The following is an 18,391-nucleotide window of genomic DNA, read 5'->3' as shown; positions in this document are numbered from 1 at the left end:
CCTTAAACTGTACATGGCTGAGTCAGGCATTCACTGAACTGTGGTTTATATTCCTGAGAGCTTCTACCCAGTCCTCATCTGAGAGCTTCTACCCAGTCCTCATCTGAGAGCTTCTACCCAGTCCTCATCTGAGAGCTTCTACTCAGTCCTCATCTCAGAGCTTCTACCCAGTCCTCATCTGAGAGCTTCTACCCATTCCTCATCTGAGAGCTTCTACCCAGTCCTCATCTGAGAGCTTCTACTCAGTCCTCATCTCAGAGCTTCTACCCAGTCCTCATCTGAGAGCTTCTACCCAGTCCTCATCTGAGAGCTTCTACCCAGTCCTCATCTGAGAGCTTCTACTCACAATCTGAGTCATTACCTGTGTGGATAATGTTAGTCATTATCATTGTGAATACATTTAGTCATTATCGTGGTGAATAAAGTTGGTCATTATCATTATCTGAGAGCTTCTATTCACAATGATAATGACTAACTTTATTCACAATGATAATGAGAGCTTCTACCCAGTCCTCATCTGAGAGCTTCTACTCAGTCCTCATCTCAGAGCTTCTATCCAGTCCTCATCTGAGAGCTTCTACCCAGTCCTCATCTCAGAGCTTCTACTCAGTCCTCATCTGAGAGCTTCTACCCAGTCCTCATCTGAGAGCTTCTACCCAGTCCTCATCTGAGAGCTTCTATCCAGTCCTCATCTGAGAGCTTCTACCCAGTCCTCATCTCAGAGCTTCTACTCAGTCCTCATCTGAGAGCTTCTACCCAGTCCTCATCTGAGAGCTTCTACCCAGTCCTCATCTGAGAGCTTCTATCCAGTCCTCATCTGAGAGCTTCTACCCAGTCCTCATCTCAGAGCTTCGACTCAGTCCTCATCTGAGAGCTTCTACTCAGTCCTCATCTGAGAGCTTCTACCCAGTCCTCATCTGAGAGCTTCTACCCAGTCCTCATCTGAGAGCTTCTACCCAGTCCTCATTTGAGATTTCTGAACCAAGTTCTTGTTCCCAAGCCCTTTTAATAGTGTCTGTGGATACCTCTATGAGGGCCTGTAGCACATCATACAGTCTAGAGACCGACCCTTTTAATAGTGTCTGTGGATACCTCTATGTGGGTCTGTAGCACATCATACAGTCTAGAGACCGACCCTTTTAATAGTGTCTATGGATACCTCTATGGGGGCCTGTAGCACATCATACAGTCTAGAGACCGACCCTTTTAATAGTGTCTGTGGATACCTCTATGGGGGCCTGTAGCACATCATATAGTCTAGAGACCGACCTTTTTAATAGTGTCTGTGGATACCTCTATGAGGGCCTATAGCACATCATACAGTCTAGAGACCGACCCTTTTAATAGTGTCTATGGATACCTCTATGGGGGCCTGTAGCACATCATACAGTCTAGAGACCGACCCTTTTAATAGTGTCTGTGGATACCTCTATGGGGGCCTGTAGCACATCATATAGTCTAGAGACCGACCTTTTTAATAGTGTCTGTGGATACCTCTATGAGGGCCTATAGCACATCATACAGTCTAGAGACCGACCCTTTTAATAGTGTCTGTGGATACCTCTATGGGGGCCTGTAGCACATCATACAGTCTAGAGACCGACCCTTTTAATAGTGTCTGTGGATACCTCTATGAGGGCCTGTAGCACATCATACAGTCTAGAGACCGACCCTTTTAATAGTGTCTGCCCTGTAATTGTTGAAATGAAGCTAACTGGCCATCTATGTATAGATTACCAATTGTTGTGAGCCCCTTCTCCCTCCACTGTGAAAACACCACATCATCCAATGCAGGGTGGAAAGCACGATTCAGACAAATTGGGCTGTCAATGTAAAGAGTGGGTATGTTAAGAAAATACCTCATCTGTTTCCAGATCATAAGAGTATGACAAATGACTGGATTAGAGTCATAAGTGTCTTTTTCCACATATTCTGGACTATTAACAAGTGCAGGGAGTGAGGAACATTGACAGGAGGCTTGCTCAATCAAAAGCCATGAAGGCATATAATTCTGACAGATCCCAGGTAAACTTTCCCTCCAGAAAGACAATGTTCAGATTAGCAGCCCAATAATACAGTTTGAAGTGAGGAAGGCCAAAGCCCTTACCTCTATCTTGTACTTGCATAAATGCTTCTTTGAAATTCTGTCTGCCTTGTTATATACAGTATAAATTGACCACGGTTATTGGTTTCGAATTCAGTATACAAGCCACAATAACATACTGACCATTAGGATCTGAAATGGAGGTTTGCCAGGGTTGGATCAGGACAGGTTCTGAATGGGGTTTGCCGGGGTTGGATCAGGACAGGTTCTGAATGGAGGTTCGCCGGGGTTGGATCAGGACAGGTTCTGAATGGGGTTCGCCGGGGTTGGATCAGGACAGGTTCTGAATGGGGTTCGCCGGGGTTGGATCAGGACAGGTTCTGAATGGGGTTCGCCGGGGTTGGATCAGGACAGGTGAATGGGGTTCGTCGGGGTTGGATCAGGACAGGTTCTGAATGGGGTTCGCCGGGGTTGGATCAGGACAGGTTCTGAATGGGGTTCGCCGGGGTTGGATCAGGACAGGTTCTGAATGGGGTTCGCCGGGGTTGGATCAGGACAGGTTCTGAATGGGGTTCGCCGGTGGTTGGATCAGGACAGGTTCTGAATGGGATTCGCCGGGGTTGGATCAGGACAGGTTCTGAATGGGGTTCGCCGGGGTTGGATCAGGACAGGTTCTGAATGGGGTTTGCCGGGGTTGGATTTGAATAGGTTCTGGTATCTAGGTTCTAAGATGATTCTACTGCACCAATGTGAACAATAAAATCCCACTCGTAAATCGTTGTTATTTTGTATTTATCCCTCAGTGTTCTACCTAGTGAGGGTTGACCCCCTGTGTTCTCATGGGATAAGAGCCCTTCTAGTGCACATAGAGTGTCATTAATGCATTTATCCCTCAGTGTTCTACCTAGTGAGGGTTGACCCCCTGTGTTCTCATTGGATAAGAGCCCTTCTAGTGCACATAGAGTGTCATTAATGCTGACCTCTACTGAATACTGTAAGAATGGGGAGATCGCTGAATGTGGAAACAAACTACATACATAACAGGAGGTATTTCCTAACATCGGTTCAGTCTTTACTGTATAGTTAAGCAGTGACCACCAAGTGTTTCCCTCGGGATTCCTACTGTGATGCTCATCCAGTGGATGCATTGACCTTCTGCTTCTTCCGGTACTGGAGCGGTTATTGTTTGCTGGACTCCTGTCCTGAGTCTGCCGTTGGCTCGAGCTGGAGTGGCTGTTAATTAAGTCTCGCCATGGGACTGAACGGTCATGGCGTGGATCCAAGTAGACCTCTCAGCTACACGAACAGCACTGGGAGTAATCAGCATCACCTGGTATGGTCCAGTCCACCTCTGCTGGTTCCAATGCTTTGGTCTCATGTCTTTCACCACCAGCCAGTCACCTGGTTGCAGTTTGTGCAGGATCCCCACCAGTGGCTGGGGTAGAGCCGCTTTCACTCTGGGGAAAATTGCCTTCAGAACATTGTTTAGAGCAGTACAATAACTTCATTGTCACAGCCCATAAGTGTCAACTTGTTCTGTGGGAAGGGGGAATTGATCATCCTCATTGGTCTACCTGTCAGAACCTCATGAGGAGCCAATCCAGTGGTTCTGTGGGGCCGCCCTGTCGTGGATATTTCCTTAATTACCAAATGATGAGAGAGCAAATCACACACCAGTCAGAGTTATGCTTAATCTTCACCTTTAATAATAATTCAGCTTTTGCAAAGCATTTTGACTTTCAACAGTTCAGTATCTCTAATGAAAAGTTGAGAGTCCTCAACATAATGGCAACTGGGATCTTTTATAGCAAAGATCCACCCCCCCTAGACGACATGACAAACCACAGGTCTTAGGAACTTACACAAAGATCCACCCCCCCTAGACGACATGACAAACCACAGGTCTTAGGAACTTACACAAAGATCCACCCCCCCTAGTCGACATGACAAACCACAGGTCTTAGGAACTTACACAAAGATCCACCCCCCCTAGTCGACATGACAAACCACAGGTCTTAGGAACTTACACAAAGATCCACCCCCCCTAGACGACATGACAAACCACAGGTCTTAGGAACTTACACAAAGATCCACCCCCCCTAGACGACATGACAAACCACAGGTCTTAGGAACTTACACAAAGATCCACCCCCCCTAGTCGACATGACAAACCACAGGTCTTAGGAACTTACACAAAGATCCACCCCCCCTAGTCGACATGACAAACCACAGGTCTTAGGAACTTACACAAAGATCCACCCCCCCTAGACGACATGACAAACCACAGGTCTTAGGAACTTACACAAAGATCCACCCCCCCTAGACGACATGACAAACCACAGGTCTTAGGAACTTACACAAAGATCCACCCCCCCTAGACGACATGACAAACCACAGGTCTTAGGAACTTACACAAAGATCCACCCCCCCTAGACGACATGACAAACCACAGGTCTTAGGAACTTACACAAAGATCCACCCCCCCCTAGTCGACATGACAAACCACAGGTCTTAGGAACTTACACAAAGATCCACCCCCCCTAGACGACATGACAAACCACAGGTCTTAGGAACTTACACAAAGATCCACCCCCCCTAGACGACATGACAACCCACAGGTCTTAGGAACTTACACAAAGATCCACCCCCCCTAGACGACATGACAAACCACAGGTCTTAGGAACTTACACAAAGATCCACCCCCCCTAGACGACATGACAAACCACAGGTCTTAGGAACTTACACAAAGATCCACCCCCCCTAGACGACATGACAAACCACAGGTCTTAGGAACTTACACAAAGATCCACCCCCCCTAGACGACATGACAAACCACAGGTCTTAGGAACTTACACAAAGATCCACCCCCCCTAGACGACATGACAAACCACAGGTCTTAGGAACTTACACAAAGATCCACCCCCCCCTAGTCGACATGACAAACCACAGGTCTTAGGAACTTACACAAAGATCCACCCCCCCTAGACGACATGACAAACCACAGGTCTTAGGAACTTACACAAAGATCCACCCCCCCTAGACAACATGACAACCCACAGGTCTTAGGAACTTACACAAAGATCCACCCCCCCTAGACGACATGACAAACCACAGGTCTTAGGAACTTACACAAAGATCCACCCCCCCTAGACGACATGACAAACCACAGGTCTTAGGAACTTACACAAAGATCCACCCCCCCTAGACGACATGACAACCCACAGGTCTTAGGAACTTACACAAAGATCCACCCCCCCTAGACGACATGACAAACCACAGGTCTTAGGAACTTACACAAAGATCCACCCCCCCTAGACGACATGACAAACCACAGGTCTTAGGAACTTACACAAAGAAAGACTTTACTTCAGAGAGGAATATCCCCTAGCCAGACAGCGTTGGCTATAAATTATCGTTCAGTTTGGTCTCCTAAACAAAGCTCTTATCTCGTTCTTGGTACAAAATGGTACCAATACATTACCCCCACCCAATGATATATATCAATTGTCATTTTAGACACTCCCATCCCAAATACAACCAATTCTGGACAAGCTCACGGAGAGGAAAGTGAGCCTCTAGGTCGAGAGAGGGAACATAGAATGGTTCCAGACACTGCCATCCTCCTCTCCCTGATGGGAAACATAGGGAGTGGCTGGCACACATACATTGTGGAGCCAAGAGATAATTGGTTCCCCATCAATCATCCCTTCACATGGTTTAAAAAATACGTTTACACATGACGACAAGCTTGACCTCTCCCCTCTCTGCGGCCCAAGTAACTGAACCCAGGACAGAGAACAGATAACTGCAAATGGCCACCACTATAGTACAACAAGATACATTCTGATGAGAAGTAACTCACAAGCATATAATGCAAATAAAACATCTTATCTATGTTACCCAACTAATTCTGATTCATCCCCAACAGCCCTCACATGTACATCAGAGCCAGGGGCATCACAGTGACCCAGGAAAGCCCTGTCTCTGCAATAAGCTTCACATTCTTAGGGTCTAGATTTTAGGGTCTAATTAGGGCGTTCATTTAAACTGCCAGATTGCGGCTTATAGCTAGCTACAATGGGTCCTGAGGTCTATCTGCAGAATCTCAGACAAGTTCTGTATCACCAGGTTTACAAAGTGGGAGCCATTGTCGCTGGTTAATTTAGATGGTAACCCCCACCTTGGGATGATTCTTGGCCACTGCCATAGCAGTGGGATGTCGACATGGGAAAGCCTCTACCCACTTGGAGAAGGCATCCACTATCACCAGACAATATTTGTAACCCTGACAAGGAGAGAGTTCAATAAAATCCATCATTATTTGTTCAAATGGTCCTTGAGGGGTCAGATGAGTCGACAGTGGCATGGGAATTCCTCTTCCCATGTTGTTAGTCATACAAATCACATATTTTGCACAAAATTGTTCAGCAAACACAGAAAACCAAGGTGCAAACCAAAATGTATTTACAAAATCACAACTCCCCCCTTTGACACATGATCCCTTCCATGTGACAACTTAGCTAAGTAGGGGAAACATGAACGTGGTAAGACTGGTAGCCCAGCCGGGCCCAGCCAGAGTTTCTGCACCTGGTCATACAGTATGTACATAGTCGTTTCCACTTCCTCAACTCAACAGGAACCACAGATGATTGCAAGTCAGAGATATCAGTGAGAGAGAAGAGGTTATTTTTTATTTTTTTTATTTGACCTTTATTTAACCAGGCAAGTCAGTTAAGAACAAATTCTTATTTTCAATGACGGCCTGGGAACAGTGGGTTAACTGCCTGTTCAGGGGCAGAACGACAGATTTGTACCTTGTCAGCTTTTGAACTTGTCAGGGTTTGAACTTGCAGCTTTCCGGTTACTAGTCCAACCGCTCTAACCACTAGGCTACCCTGCCGTTATGATCAGGAAGTTAAACCATCTGTAACACAGGGGCCTCCACGGAGACAGCTGCTGCCTTAGTTGCCAAGTCAGCCATAGCGTTACCTTTGGAGACAGGGTCGGAAGAGTTAGCATGAGCGATGCACTTACAAATAGCAACTTCAGAAGGGAGCCAAATAGCATCTAGTATAAACAAGTTTTGAATGAGAGATTGTCTTACCAGAGGAGGAGGTCAGGAAGCAACGCTGTTTCCACAGAGTACCAAATCATGTACCAAACCAAAGACATATCTGCTATCTGTATAGATGATAGCAGACTGGCCTTTAGCTAATATGCCAGCTCTAGTGAGTGCATAGAGTTCTGCTGCTTGGGCAGAAAGGTGGGAGGGTAATTTAGCACTTTCCAGTGTGGTTGAGGCAGTAGTAACCGCATACGCAACCAATGGTTCTCCTTTCTCAGCCATCTACAAACAGTTCCACATGTGTGTTTAGCAAAGGGACATCAGTTAAATCCAACCTTGGTTTAGAGACAAGCTCCACCAGGGCAGCACAGTCGTGCGGCTCTCCATCGTCCTCAGTGCACCTATTCAGGGTCACATGAGACATTGTAAGAAGAACATTCTGATAATACAGCAGTAGAGCTGGTGTTAGATGGGCCGTCATTCTGATAATGGAGTAGTGGAGCTGGTGTTAGATGGGCCATCATTCTGATAATGGAGCTGGTGTTAGATGGGCCGTCATTCTGATAATGGAGGAGTGGAGCTGGTGTTAGATGGGCTGTCATTCTGATAATGGAGTAGTGGAGCTGGTGTTAGATGGGCCATCATTCTGATAATGTAGCTGGTGTTAGATGGGCCGTCATTCTGACAATGGAGGAGTGGAGCTGGTGTTAGATGGGCCATCATTCTGATAATGTAGCTGGTGTTAGATGGGCCGTCATTCTGATAATGTAGCAGTGGAGCTAGTGTTAGATGGGCCGTCATTCTGATAATGGAGCTGGTGTTTGATGGGCCGTCATTCTGATAATGGAGCTGGTGTTTGATGGGCCGTCATTCTGATAATGGAGGAGTGGAGCTGGTGTCAGATGGGCCGTCTTTGCCTGTGAAATAAGAGCATGAACTGCATGAGGCACGTGTACAGTGAGTTCACACATGACAACAATGTCTGCACAAGCCATCACAGATGCAGTAGCTGCAGCCACAGCTCTCAAACAACAAACCAGACCTCTGGCTACACTGTCCAGCTGTTTGGAATAATACCCAACTGGGCGCTGCTTTCCTCCATGATCCTGTGTTAAAACAGATTACATAAAACCATTTTTCTCACAAACAAAGCAGTTAAAAGGTTTAGACTGGTCAGGGAGCTCCACACAGGGAGAAGTAGTCATGAGTTGTTCAAGTCTGGTCAGAGCAGTCAGTCCCTCTGGTGTCCACTTCATTTTGTCCCTCACAGCCATTTTGTGGCCATAATAAATAAGGTCAGTAAGCGGCTGCACCACCTCAGCATAGTCAGGTAACCACGCCCTACAATACCCTGCCATACCAGTCAATGACATCATGTGTTGTTGAGTAACCGGCTGTGGGACGGAGAGAATAGCCTGTATCCTCTCTGTGCCCAGCTGCCTGCCATTGGGAGTGCTGTCATGACCCAGATACTTCACTGTCTGTGAAACCAACTGTAACTTCTTCTTTGAAACTTTGTGGACAGAAATATCAACAGAGCCGCAGTATCAGTTTCACAAGATTCCATTGAGCTGGAGCACAACAACAAATCATCCACATACTGAACCAGAATGCTGATTCATCCACATACTGAATCAGAGTGCTGATTCATCCACATACTGAATCAGAGTGCTGATTCATCCACATACTGAATCAGAGTGCTGATTCATCCACATACTGAATCAGAGTGCTGATTCATCCACATACTGAATCAGAGTGCTGATTCATCCACATACTGAATCAGAGTGCTGATTCATCCACATACTGAATCAGAGTGCTGATTCATCCACATACTGAATCAGAGTGCTGATTCATCCACATACTGAATCAGAGTGCTGTCCTCAGGGGGTATAAAACCCTACAGATTTTGCACTAAGGCTAGTCCAACGCTTACTAGTCCAACTCTCTAACCACTAGTCTACCTGCTGGTTACTAGTCCAACGCTCTAACCACTAGGCTACCCTGCTGGTTACTAGTCCAACGCTCTAACCACTAGGCGACCCTGCTGGTTACTAGTCCAACACTCTAACCACTAGAATACCTGCTGGTTACTAGTCCAACGCTCTAACCACTAGGCTACCTGCTGGTTACTAGTCCAACGCTCTAACCACTAGGCTACCTGCTGGTTACTAGTCCAACGCTCTAACCACTAGGCTACCCTGCTGGTTACTAGTCCAACGCTCTAACCACTAGGCTACCCTGCTGGTTACTAGTCCAACGCTCTAACCACTAGGCAACCCTGCTGGTTACTAGTCCAACACTCTAACCACTAGGCTACCCTGCTGGTTACTAGTCCAACACTCTAACCACTAGGCTACCCTGCTGGTTACTAGTCCAACGCTCTAACCACTAGGCTACCCTGCCGCCCCAGATAGGGGTGTTACAGGGTGATTCTGGACAGGGAATTAAAGCACCATTAGCTAACAAGGATGCATGAACAGGTGTAATACCTGCTATTGCCTCCCTACTGAGTGGATACTGTGCTCTAGATGGATGCCTGGTATCTTTAGGAGTGACTACCATTGGCTCAGCTCCCTTCATTCTACCAAAATCATATTTGTCCCTTGCCCATAGGCATTCAGGGACCCCTCTCAGGAGGAGTGAGTCTTCACTCACCAACATGATATTTGTAGAAAAATAAACCTGATCAACACCATGCACACCCCTCTCAGTTGGTGTTTCCCAACTGAGTGGGTAACAACTTGTCAGTGTGCTGGGTGAATATGTTGACCCATCAGGGTCTAAATGGGCGCCTGGTAGAAAGGGACCCCTCTCAATTGCTCCCCCGCATCTCCCAGTCTATAGTATCAACCAAGCATTTAATCCAAATTCCAGTATCCGGCTATTCTACTCTATCTGATTTTGACAGGGACACGTGGTGAGTTATCCTCAAACAGGTAGAGGTCTTTTTGTGCAGGGGTTAGATTAACCCCTAAATCACAGAAATCACTGCTACAGTATAAACCCTCACACTGCACTGACTCATCCTGTGATGTAGCACACAGCCATTGTTTCTCATAATGGAGATCTCTTGTCAATGGTGAAAAATGGGAGGTGCAATGTAACCCTGCTTCAGACATGAAACTGCCCTCGTGGCCCTAATGGGTTTTGGCCATTGAGAAAACATGAGCAATATTGGGCACCTCATCATCAACATCCCATGCATAATACCAGTTACAAAACTCAGACATTAACATCAATTGCTCCACCTCTTCCTCCTCTTCCTCATGAATAACGGTTAAACCGGTTCGGCCACATGTTATGTTGATGCCCAGTTTACACAGGAGGTCCCTGCCCAACAGATTGACAGGACAGCGGTCAGAGAAGAGAAATTGATGTTGACACTTCAAATCAAATTGATTTATATTAAAGCCCTTTGTACATCAGCTGATATCTCAAAGTGCTGTACAGAAACCCAGCCTAAAACCCCAAACAGCAAGCAAATCAGGTTATATTACACTTTATTACACTTCTCCTCAAAAAAGGAGACGGGCAGAGGCATAGTTACCTGCTCTCTGAATGAGAGGCCTGAAGCCCCTACAGCTTTGACTGTTTCACTAAAAGCACCCTCTCTATGCCATAGAGGGTCCAGAATATCCCCATTTATCTGCCATAACCTTCCATAAGGCTCCAGTAGGAGCCTATATATTAGCCTATATATTATTATATTACTATATTATTATATTACTATTATATTATTATATTACTATTATTTTATCATATGTCTATATTATTATATTATATTACTATTAAATTATTATATTAAAATATTACTTTTGTATTATTATATTACTATATTAGTAAATTATTATATTTCTATATTATTATGTCTATAGTATCACATTATTATATTACTATTATATTATTTTTCCATATTATTATATTTCCATATTAAAATATTACTTTTGTATTATTATATTACTATTATATTATTATATGTCTATATTATTATTATATTATTATATTTCTATACTATTATATGTCTATATTATTATATTACTCTATTACTGTTATATTATTATATTTCCATATTATTATATTATTATATTTCTATACTATTATATGTCTATATTATTATATTATTATATTACTATTATATTACTATTACATTATTATATTTATATATTATTATATTACTATTATATGTCTATATTATTATATTATTATATTACTATTATATGTCTATATTATTATATTATTATATTACTATTATATGTCTATATTATTATATTATTATATTACTTTATATTATTATATTACTATTATATTATTATATTTATATATTATTATATTACTATTATATGTCTATATTATTATATTATTATATTTCTATACTATTATATGTCTATATTATTATATTATTATATTACTATTATATTACTATTACATTATTATATTTATATATTATTATATTACTATTATATGTCTATATTATTATATTATTATATTTCTATACTATTATATGTCTATATTATTATATTATTATATTACTATTATATTATTATATTATTATATTATTATATTACTTTATATTATTATATTACTATTATATTATTATATTACTTTATATTATTATATTACTATTATATTATTATATTACTTTATATTATTATATTACTATTATATTATTATATTACTTTATATTATTATATCAAATTTCAATCAATCAAATTTATTTTATATAGCCCTTCGTACATCAGCTGATATCTCAAAGTGCTGTACAGAAACCCAGCCTAAAACCCCAAACAGCAAGCAATGCAGGTGAAGAAGCACGGTGGCTAGGAAAAACTCCCTAGAAAGGCCAAAACCTAGGAAGAAACCTAGAGAGGAACCAGGCTATGTGGGGTGGCCAGTCCTCTTCTGGCTGTGCCGGGTGGAGATTATAACAAAACATGGTCAAGATGTTCAAATGTTCATAAATGACCAGCATGGTCGAATAATAATAAGGCAGAACAGTTGAAACTGGAGCAGCAGCACAGCCAGGTGGACTGGGGACAGCAAGGAGTCATCATGTCAGGTATTCCTGGGGCATGGTCCTAGGGCTCAGGTCCTCCGAGAGAGAGAAAGAAAGAGAGAATTAGAGAGAGCATATGTGGGATGGCCAGTCCTCTTCTGGCTGTGCCGGGTGGAGATTATAACAGAACATGGCCAAGATGTTCAAATGTTCATAAATGATCAGCATGGTTGAATAATAATAAGGCAGAACAGTTGAAACTGGAGCAGCAGCACAGCCAGGTGGACTGGGGACAGCAAGGAGTCATCATGTCAGGTAGTCCTGGGGCATGGTCCTAGGGCTCAGGTCTGAGGCTGAGTATAGCCCACAAAGACCTCCGCCACGGCACAACTTAAGGGGGGGGGGGGGGGCGCCAACCCAGACAGGATGACCACATCAGTGACTCAACCCACTCAGGTGACGCACCCCCTCCAGGGACGGCATGAGAGAGCCCCAGTAAAGCCAGTGACTCAGCCCCTGTAATAGGGTTAGAGGCAGAGAATCCCAGTGGAAAGAGGGGAACCGGCCAGGCAGAGACAGCAAGGGTGGTTCGTTGCTCCAGAGCCTTTCCGTTCACCCTCCCACTCCTGGGCCAGACTACACTCAATCATATGACCCACTGAAGAGATGAGTCTTCAGTAGAGACTTAAAGGTTGAGACCGAGTTTGCGTCTCTGACATGGGTAGGCAGACCGTTCCATAAAAATGGAGCTCTATAGGAGAAAGCCCTGCCTCCAGCTGTTTGCTTAAAAATTCTAGGGACAATTAGGAGGCCTGCGTCTTGTGACCGTAGCGTACGTGTAGGTATGTACGGCAGGACCAAATCAGAGAGATAGATAGGAGCAAGCCCATGTAATGCTTTGTAGGTTAGCAGTAAAACCTTGAAATCAGCCCTTGCTTTGACAGGAAGCCAGTGTAGAGAGGCTAGCACTGGAGTAATATGATCAAATTGTTTGGTTCTAGTCAGGATTCTAGCAGCCGTATTTAGCACTAACTGAAGTTTATTTAGTGCTTTATCCGGGTAGCCGGAAAGTAGAGCATTGCAGTAGTCTAACCTGGAAGTGACAAAAGCATGGATTAATTTTTCTGCATCATTTTTGGACAGAAAGTTCCTGATTTTTGCAATGTTACGTAGATGGAAAAAAAGCTGTCCTTGAAATGGTCTTGATATGTTCTTCAAAAGAGAGATCAGGGTCCAGAGTAACGCCGAGGTCCTTCACAGTTTTATTTGAGACGACTGTACAACCATTAAGATTAATTGTCAGATTCAACAGAAGATCTCTTTGTTTCTTGGGACCTAGAACAAGCATCTCTGTTTTGTCCGAGTTTAAAAGTAGAAAGTTTGCAGCCATCCACTTCCTTATGTCTGAAACACATTCTTCTAGCAAGGGCAATTTTGGGGCTTCACCATGTTTAATTGAAATGTACAGCTGTGTGTCATCCGCATAGCAGTGAAAGTTAACATTATGTTTTCGAATAACATCCCCAAGAGGTAAAATATATAGTGAAAACAATAGTGGTCCTAAAACGGAACCTTGAGGAACACCGAAATGTACAGTTGATTTGTCAGAGGACAGACCATTCACAGAGACAAACTGATATCTTTCCGACAGATAAGATCTAAACCAGGCCAGAACTTGTCCGTGTAGACCAATTTGGGTTTCCAATCTCTCCAAAATAATGTGGTGATCGATGGTATCAAAAGCAGCACTAAGGTCTAGGAGCACGAGGACAGATGCAGAGCCTCGGTCCGATGCCATTAAAATGTCATTTACCACCTTCACAAGTGCCGTCTCAGTGCTATGATGGGGTCTAAAACCAGACTGAAGCATTTCGTATACATTGTTTGTCTTCAGGAAGGCAGTGAGTTGTTGCGCAACAGCCTTTTCTAAAATTTTTGAGAGGAATGGAAGATTCGATATAGGCCGATAGTTTTTTATATTTTCTGGGTCAAGGTTTGGCTTTTTCAAGAGAGGCTTTATTACTGCCACTTTTAGTGAGTTTGGTACACATCCGGTGGATAGAGAGCCGTTTATTATGTTCAACATAGGAGGGCCAAGCACAGGAAGCAGCTCTTTCAGTAGTTTAGTTGGAATAGGGTCCAGTATGCAGCTTGAAGGTTTAGAGGCCATGATTATTTTCATCATTGTGTCAAGAGATATAGTACTAAAACACTTGAGTGTCTCTCTTGATCCTAGGTCCTGGCAGAGTTGTGCAGACTCAGGACAACTGAGCTTTGAAGGAATACGCAGATTTAAGGAAGAGTCCGTAATTTGCTTTCTAATAATCATAATCTTTTCCTCAAAGAAGTTCATGAATTTATCACTGCTAAAGTGAAAGTCATCCTCTCTTGGGGAATGCTGCTTTTTAGTTAGCTTTGCGACAGTATCAAAAAGGAATTTCGGATTGTTCTTATTTTCCTCAATTAAGTTAGAAAAATAGGATGATCGAGCAGCAGTAAGGGCTCTTCGGTACTGCACAGTACTGTCTTTCCAAGCTAGTCAGAAGACTTCCAGTTTGGTGTGTCGTTACTATTATATTATTATATTACTTTATATTCTTATATTATATTACTATATTATTATATTACTTTATATTATTATAATATTATATTACTATATTATTATATTATATTACTATATTATTATATTATATTACTATATTATTATATTATATTACTATATTATTATATTACTATTATATTATTATATTACTTTATATTATTATATTACTTTATATTATTATATTATATTACTATATTATTATATTACTTTACATTATTATATTATATTACTATATTATTATATTACTTTACATTATTATATTATATTACTATATTATTATATTACTATTATATTATTATATTACTTTATATTATTATATTACTTTATATTATTATATTATATTACTATATTATTATATTACTTTACATTATTATATTATATTACTACATTATTATATTACTTTACATTATTATACTATATTACTATATTATTATATTACTATATTATTATATTACTACATTATTATATTACTTTATATTATTATATTACTATATTATTATATTACTTTATATTATTATATTATATTACTATATTATTATATTACTATATTATTATATTACTATATTATTATATTACTTTATATTATTATATTATATTACTATATTATTATATTACTATATTATTATATTACTATATTATTATATTACTTTATATTATTATATTACTATATTATTATATTACTTTATATTATTATATTATATTACTATATTATTATATTACTTTATATTATTATATTACTTTATATTATTATATTATATTACTATATTATTATATTACTGTTATATTATTATATTATATTACTATATTATTATATTACTATATTATTATATTACTATATTATTATATTACTATATTATTATATTACTTTATATTATTATATTATATTACTATATTATTATATTACTATTATATTATTATATTACTTTATATTATTATACTATATTACTATATTATTATATTACTATATTATTATATTACTACATTATTATATTACTTTATATTATTATATTACTATATTATTATATTACTTTATATTATTATATTATATTACTATATTATTATATTACTATTATATTATTATATTACTTTATATTATTATACTATATTACTATATTATTATATTACTATATTATTATATTACTACATTATTATATTACTTTATATTATTATATTACTATATTATTATATTACTTTATATTATTATATTATATTACTATATTATTATATTACTATATTATTATATTACTATATTATTATATTACTTTATATTATTATATTATATTACTATATTATTATATTACTATATTATTATATTACTATATTATTATATTACTATATTATTATATTACTATTATATTATTATATTATATTACTATATTATTATATTACTTTATATTATTATATTACTATATTATTATATTATATTACTATATTATTATATTACTATATTATTATATTATATTACTATATTATTATATTACTTTATATTATTATATTACTATATTATTATATTACTTTATATTATTATATTATATTACTATATTATTATATTACTATTATATTATTATATTACTTTATATTATTATATTATATTACTATATTATTATATTACTATTATATTATTATATTACTTTATATTATTATATTATATTACTATATTATTATATTACTTTATATTATTATATTATATTACTATATTATTATATTACTATTATATTATTATATTACTATATTATTATATTATATTACTATATTATTATATTACTGTTATATTATTATATTATATTACTATATTATTATATTACTTTATATTATTATATTACTATATTATTATATTACTGTTATATTATTATATTATATTACTATATTATTATATTACTTTATATTATTATATTATATTACTATATTATTATATTACTTTATATTATTATATGTCTTATATTATTATATTACTATTATATTATTATATTACCATTATATTATAATGGATGTAGCAGCCTGAAACCAGTTTTCTAGAAAGTGTGTGGGGGGGGGGGGGGGGGGGGGGGGGGGGGGGTAGTCGAGGATAAGTGCCTGCTGGGTATCATTCCCAAAATCTGAACTGTTCTTTACACTGTTTCTAACGTATGTGTGTGTGGGTGTGCATGTGTCAGTTGGCAGGAACAGGAGTGTTGGCCGTAGGGCTGTGGCTGCGTTTTGACTCTCGGACTGAGGGACTGTTCAGTGGAGAGGACTCTCCTTCTGTCTTCTTCACCGGTAAGACTGAGCTCTCACCCCTAACCCCTATACCTTAAATCCAACTTCTCACCCCTAACCATAACCCCTACACCCTAACCCCTACACCATAAAATATCTCCTCTCAGCTAGTGGTATCATCATGTCTGTTAGAAACTCGAAGGTCCACAAATAGGTTTCTAACACACACACACACACACTTAGTTCTCTACACAGGGTCAGAGGTCAGGGACAGGGGTCAGGGACAAAGGGACAAAGGGGCAGGGGTCAGGAAAAGGGGTCAGGGACAGAGTCAGGGGTCAGGGACAGAGTCAGGGGTCAGGGACAGAGTCAGGGACAGGGGTCAGGGGCAGGGCAAGGGGTCAGGGACAGGGTAAGGGATCTGGGAAGAGTCAGGGACAGGGGTCAGGGTAAGGGGTCAGGGACAGAGTCAGGAGTCAGGGACAGAGTCAGGGACAGGGGTCAGGGACAGGGTAAGGGGTCAGGGACAGAGTCAGGGGTCAGGGACAGAGTCAGGGACAGGGGTCAGGGACAGAGTCAGGGGTCAGGGGACAGAGTCAGGGACAGGGGACAGAGTCAGGGGTCAGGGACAGAGTCAGGGACAGGGGTCAGGGACAGAGTCAGGGACAGGTTAAGGGGTCAGGGACAGAGTCAGGGGTCAGGGACAGAGTCAGGGGTCAGGGACAGAGTCAGGGGTCAGGGACAGAGTCAGGGACAGGGTAAGGGGTCGGGGACAGAGTCAGGGGTCAGGGACAGAGTCAGGGTAAGGGGTCAGGGACAGAGTCAGGGACAGGGTAAGGGGTCAGGGACAGAGTCAGGGGTCAGGGACAGAGTCAGGGACAGAGTCAGGGGTCAGGGACAGAGTCAGGGACAGGGGTCAGGGACAGAGTCAAGGGTCAGGGACAGAGTCAGGGGTCAGGGACAGAGTCAGGGACAGAGTCAGGGGTCAGGGACAGAGTCAGGGGTCAGGGACAGAGTCAGGGACAGAGTCAGGGGTCAGGGACAGAGTCAGGGACAGAGTCAGGGACAGAGTCAGGGGTCAGGGACAGAGTCAGGGGTCAGGGACAAAGTCAGGGACAGAGTCAGGGGTCAGGGACAGAGTCAGGGGTCAGGGACAGAGTCAGGGACAGCATTGTTTCTGTCCTTTTGTTTCCCGTTTTCTCTGAAGAACTGTCACAGAAAGATGTTCCTTCTTTCTTGCTTGCTTTCCTGCATTTTTTCTTTCTTTCTATATATAACTGCTGTCCAGTGTGTGAGACCTAATAGGGTGGAGGGTGTATCATCATGTCTCCAGAGGGCTGCTATATCACCAGGGTTACAGAGGGCTGCTATGTCACCAGGGTTACAGAGGGCTGCTATGTCACCAGGGTTACAGAGGGCTGCTATGTCAGCTGGGTTACAGAGGGCTGCTATGTCACCAGGGTTAGAGAGGGCTGCTATGTCACCAGGGTT

General features: G+C 40.6%; 1 protein-coding gene across 2 annotated transcripts in view; it reads left to right on the top strand.

Moving 5' to 3' along the window:
• LOC110513585 (CD9 antigen) overlaps positions 1 to 18,391 on the top strand; it is a 37,782-nt gene that overhangs the window by 14,758 nt on the left and 4,633 nt on the right. For both annotated transcript variants that reach the window (XM_036972733.1, XM_036972734.1), the window contains exon 2: positions 16,858 to 16,960. In XM_036972733.1, coding sequence (XP_036828628.1) covers positions 16,858 to 16,960 — 103 coding nt within the window. The remainder of the gene's footprint in view (positions 1 to 16,857; positions 16,961 to 18,391) is intronic.

Source organism: Oncorhynchus mykiss, unplaced genomic scaffold (genome assembly GCF_013265735.2).
Source record: "Oncorhynchus mykiss isolate Arlee unplaced genomic scaffold, USDA_OmykA_1.1 un_scaffold_191, whole genome shotgun sequence".
NCBI classification, from domain to species: Eukaryota; Metazoa; Chordata; class Actinopteri; order Salmoniformes; family Salmonidae; genus Oncorhynchus; species Oncorhynchus mykiss.
This window is presented reverse-complemented; position numbering and strand designations above follow the sequence as displayed.